General features: G+C 37.3%; 1 protein-coding gene across 3 annotated transcripts in view; it reads left to right on the top strand.

Annotated features, from left to right (window-relative positions):
- The window catches only part of LOC108787378 (mitogen-activated protein kinase 14), a 47,062-nt gene extending 43,071 nt beyond the window's left edge, over positions 1–3,991 (top strand). For all 3 annotated transcript variants that reach the window (XM_018556914.1, XM_018556913.1, XM_018556912.1), the window contains 2 exons: positions 231–404; positions 3,480–3,991. In XM_018556914.1, the coding sequence (XP_018412416.1) occupies positions 231–404; positions 3,480–3,547 (242 nt within the window). In that variant the 3' untranslated portion in view covers positions 3,548–3,991. The remainder of the gene's footprint in view (positions 1–230; positions 405–3,479) is intronic.
- The last annotated feature ends 1,550 nt before the right edge of the window (positions 3,992–5,541 follow it).

Here is a 5,541-nt window from a genome sequence, read left to right as displayed (position 1 = left end):
TGGAAGGGAACAAATCCAAAGACTGAGCCAGCAGAAGTCTGCATTAGAGCACCCCTCCTGTGTGACTCTTGTGAGGTGATATATGGTCACTTCAGGCATGTTGCTAAGTTGCAGTCTGCTACAAGAAAAACGTTGGTAAATTATAAATGCTATTAATGGCATCTCGTTCATTTGTGTTTTTTATTTATTTGTAATCGCAGACTAATTTGTTTTCAATCCTGTTACCTCAGCTGTAGACCTTTTGGAGAAGATGCTTGTTTTAGACACGGACAAGAGGATTACTGCAGCAGAAGCTTTAGCTCATCCCTATTTTGCTCAGTACCATGACCCAGATGATGAACCTATAGCTGAGCCATATGACCAAAGCTTTGAAAGTCGGGAGCTTGAAATAGAAGAATGGAAGAGTAAGTGTACAAAATACCTTTTAGCTTGAGGTGCACCAAAATGGATTTTTCAGACCAAAACCGAAAAGAAAACATTTGCCAGGCCGAAACCAAATGTTGTTGTTTTTTTCTCTCTAAATCTTTTTTTTAAAAATGTAAAAAAAATAGCTTTTATTTTTTACTTTTACACTTGGGGGCTCTGGGGAAATAGTAGGGGTCTAAACAGACCCCTAATATTTCCCTTTTGAAATGGAAAAAGAGATTGAGGACAGAGTTAATTTTGTTTTTAAGACTATCCCTCATCAAAATAGAAAAGTTTAGTTTAGTTTTGATGGGTTTTTTTCTATGGATTGCATTAGAAAAAAAATCATATTTACAAGACAATTTCACCAGAAGAAAGCCTTGTTTTTTCAAAAACATTTTTTATATGTATTACTTTGTTATCTTAGTAATGGCAAAGTTATTGCCACATCAATAGGCTCATAGCAGAAATGCAAAAATTGCTCTGGTTCATAAGGTTGAGAATTGTTTAGCCACAACTAAGAGAGTGAGCTTCTTCCGCTAGTTTTGAGTTTGCATTGCAGTAGAGCACAGCTTTATTGAATCTGGCTATATATTAGCAGGCTCTTTACAGCCACACTAAATGTGGTGGTCTTTTAGATTTGTCCCTTTTCTATGTGTTTTTTATTCAGGTGTCTCTTCTCTGACAAAATTCTATACAGTATAAGAATTCTGCTGTCAAAACACTGCGTGCAGTGTCCTGGCAGCAGAACTGATCTTGTGTGACAGGTGAATAGTAGATTCACTTGAATGCATATCAGAATAGGCATTATATTTTACAGAATTCAGAATTAAGATTGAGTTGGTGTAGTTTCTGTGAAGTGATCTTCCAGAAGTATATATTAAATGGAAACATGAATTCTATTTTATAAGAGTATATTCACTGGAAAACAAATTATCATGAGGTCTTTTTCTTTCACAGGGTATGTAGCAGATACCTCTTTGTTCTCTTCGTTGTGCTTTTTGTTTTGTTTTTTTGTTTACATGACTACAAACACATACAAGTATTTTTTTCTTTTCGTAAAACACAAATACTATTTTTACATTTTTAGTTAACAAAAAATATGAACAGGAGAATGAACACAATGGGGGAATTTAGCAAAGCAATTGCAACAGTTTTAGCCTCTTAGATAATTTGTTTTAACCCCTTCATGACTGAGGCCCTTTTTTCATTTTTTGCACCCATGTTATATTCCACATTTTAGGCCTGAAAATGACGTAAAACCCCCCAACATTATATATTTTCTGAATGCCAAGACCCTATAGAATAAAATGGTGGTAGTTGAAAATTTTTATGTTGCGCAATATTAGCGCAACTCCTTATTAAACCCCAAAATTTAGTGACAAATTTAATTAAATGCCCCAAAACACAACAAATTACCCATTTTTTTAATGAAATATAAAAGATGAGGTTACAACGAGTAAAACGATACCCAACATGCCCAGTTTACAAATTGCGTGCGACCGTGAAACGGCGAAAAACTGCAGTACCCCAAAAAGTCAATAAAAGACGCTTTAAAAGCCCCCACAGGTCATCAATTTAGAGATACCCCAAAATACTGGCCCTAGAATTATTGCTCTCACTCCGGCGTGTGCGGCGATACCCAACATGTGTAGCGCGTTCGTCGTTTTCATGCGTAGGCCCGATTAGCGATCTGGTGACAGGTAAGTCGCCAGGATCGCTTCTGTTGTAAAGCCGACAGTCGGCTCTACAAGTTTAAACAGACTCCCGGCGGCAAAAGTCGCCGGGAGTCTGTTTAAACAGCCCCGATGCTGGCGACGTACACTGTACGTCGTCAGTCACGAAGGGGTTAATGAGCAAATCTGTCTTTTAACATGTGCGCCTGTTTTGACCAGAGCTTGCACTACTTTTCCAATTGCACGTGTTTTGCACCTGTTTTACAAAAGTTTGCAACTGTTTACATCTGCACTTGTTCTGCGGCTGTCTGAAACTGGAGCATCATCTAACAAAACAATCGCAACTTAAGAATTCCCCATGACCACTTCTTCAAGAAGCGACAGTTAAGCCTTTTGCCTGGTGTTACGAGTCTTCTTTCCTGGAGTCTAGTAAACCTCATTTATGAACAACATTTATGAACAACATTACACTAGCTACATAAATCTGGCACAAAGTGCATCAAAAATATTCCGTGCAAGTACAAACACTCGCAATTGCTATGATAAATTCCCCTTAATGGATAGGATACAGAGCGTTATGCATAATGGTTATGAGTTTAAATTACATAATAAGTAACTGTTCTAGACAAAAATTTTAAAAATTAGGTTAGCAACACCAAGATTTGCAATGTTTGTTAATTATGTATATAACCTCATCTCCTGACAATAAAGCATTGTTCCATGTGTCCTATAGCAGGGATGATGGTATAGGTATAATGATCTCACTCGTTGGCTTCTTTCGGCCTGCAGTCTGTATTTTAACGTACTCTGGCACAATGCTTTTTGCTGGGGACGCATAGAAATCTCCTCCCTTTTGAGAGCCACTAACTGATGCTTTGTGCAGCTGGTGACTCTAAGTCCTACTCCCCACTGATGATCAAGAACTATAGTAGCTTCCGATCATTTAACCAGTTTCATCGATGACATCGTGTTCACATGCGGACTGGAGACTTCTTTGACAAAGTAAGCTTCTTGCCTGACTTTATTGTAGATGCAACAGATAAAACAAAGGCACACCTAATTGCACAGATCTTTACTTTTATTAAAATGATTGGAACCCAATGCATATATTGCACTTATTTAAATACCCGAGCACAAGGGCTCACATTTGGCATATAATAAAGGCAATCCTTATGTCTGGAACATCAAGGAGCCTCTCCTTCCACTGGCCAGAAAGAGGAACGACTCTTGGATTTCTACTTTTGCAGTAATGGCAACCTGAGTGGGTAGATTAGGATCAGCCAACTCCCTTGGGTAACATGGGTGCTCCTGTGTGCTGTATGTGTAATATATAGTAAACAGTGTTCAGAGTTGGGTAGTGCCCTCAACTACCTGTGATTCTTTTGTTTCCACATCTAGGTTTAACATATGAAGAAGTACTTTGCTTTGTACCTCCACCACTGGACCCTGATGAAATGGAATCTTGAAAGAAGCTGTTCCAAAGGTGTTTTTGCCGCTGTGAAGACGTTTGTGGAGGGGTCTGTTTTCCACCTCCAGCTGTCATAAAAGTGCCTATCAGATTGTGGATCTGAGTGACTTGCATACATACATCTCTATATATTTTTTTTTCTTTACTGGGGAGAGTTATTTATATGGAATCTAACTGTTGTTGCATGTTCCCCTACCCCTCCAGCTGCCTCTCACTTTTCACAAGTATATTACATCATCCTCTGCTCTCGCAGTGTAACCTGTGCCACAGACCATTTTGGAAATACCTGTTAAACCGTTTTGTTCAGTGCTCCATATGTCTTCATAGTGTCTTTGTAATGTTAAAGGGGATAAAGACAGACCAGATAAATGATACCAAATCTGTGCATTTGTGCGCAATGAATTGATGTTTTCTGAGCCCTCACCCAAAAACACTATCTTTCATGAGGCTTGGACTAGGTAAAAAAAAATTGAACATCTAAAAGAAAAAAAAATTATTTCATCAATGCTTAATTTGTAAATACAAAGCCATTTAACAAAACTATTCTTTTTAAGCTTTTTAAATGTCTGGCCTACAGAAAATTTTAATGAAATATTGTACAGTCCTTCTGAGATAAACACATGTTTAGTTTGGGAGCCAATGAATCTGATCTAAGAATAACCACCACTTTTGACAGGCCAGAGAACAGATGCAAACACTAGGGAAGACTTACGAATGTTAGGTGCCACCTTTTTTGTGTTTTTTTTGGGTTTTTTTTTACATTGGATTCTTGCAAGCAGGGATTTGTCTAGCTCTGCTGCAAGGTCTAATAGCAGTGTAGGTGTGAAGCAAACGGGCCGCACTCTGAGGTACTCAGTTGTGACATCATTAGCTTGTTTTTAAATGGAGTTCATATAACTCACTGCTACAGTAACCAGTAGCAATCCGACCTCACTTTTTATTGGCAAGCTGAACAGTAAAAAATGATTTCCCGTTGTTTCCTATGGGATACTGTATTGTGCTCATAGCTGAGCAGCATCTTCGTAAGAAAATGTTTTGTTTCCACAAAATTGTATCCTAAACAGTAAACTGGAGCTAAACTGAACGTTTGTGTCTAAAGTGTTTTAACTGTTTAAAAAGGAAGAAATATCTAACTTCTGAAATGTCAGTGGACACAGGAAAACAAAATGCAATATGCTCCAGTATCAAATATGATTTTATGTCAAACTAAAAGACTATATCATTGAAAGTTTATAGATATATTTATGTTTACTATATATAATAGTAATGTTAAATGGTAATATTCATATAAATTTGTTTTAATTGTTTTATTTTTTTTGAAGTCTTTTCATATGATAGATTTTTTTTTTCTTACTAGTTTTCTTTACTAAATTTCTGTATGCTGTTTAAACTGGTAGTTTGAAGCTGCCATTTTCCTTTGAAAATTGGGAGATTCAATCCTTACGTTTGCATACAAATATTTTTATATAATTCATAGATACAACAGTAGTTTAATTAAAAAGTAATTGGTGCCTGTGGAAAGCACTTTTACCCCCATCTTGTGTTCTATGCCTCTATCCTTTTTTTTCATTTTAAGGACCACTATACCATTGAGAGCAGAATTAACTCTACTTACTCTAGCTCTCCTGGGACATATTCCTTGAAGCCAGGGATATGTATGCTGCTGGAGATGAGCTACCCAAGTGTGTGCAAGCATGATGGCATTACTGGTCTGCAGACTTGGCGTTAAGTGTCCCATACTTTAGTTGTTTTTTTTTAAATAGCTCTTTTTTTCCCCTCTCCCCATTTTGCTTAATATGGTAGCCCAGTTCTTGGTCGCCCAAGCTTCTCTTCCACTAAGGATATAGTTCTTCTCTTCAAGGCTGTATGTGCATGGGTGTTTGCCCATGAAAAAGGGGGAGCTCTGTTTTTTCAGCTGTGATTTATATATCTTTACCTTGTGAATTGGCTTCTTTTTTTTTTTGTCATGCGGATTAACCATCCTTTCTGTGT

This window comes from Nanorana parkeri, unplaced genomic scaffold (genome assembly GCF_000935625.1).
Source record: "Nanorana parkeri isolate BGI_ZX_2015 unplaced genomic scaffold, ASM93562v1 scaffold257, whole genome shotgun sequence".
Taxonomy (NCBI): Eukaryota; Metazoa; Chordata; class Amphibia; order Anura; family Dicroglossidae; genus Nanorana; species Nanorana parkeri.
Note: the sequence above shows the minus strand (reverse complement) of the source record. Positions and strands in the feature narration are given on the sequence as shown.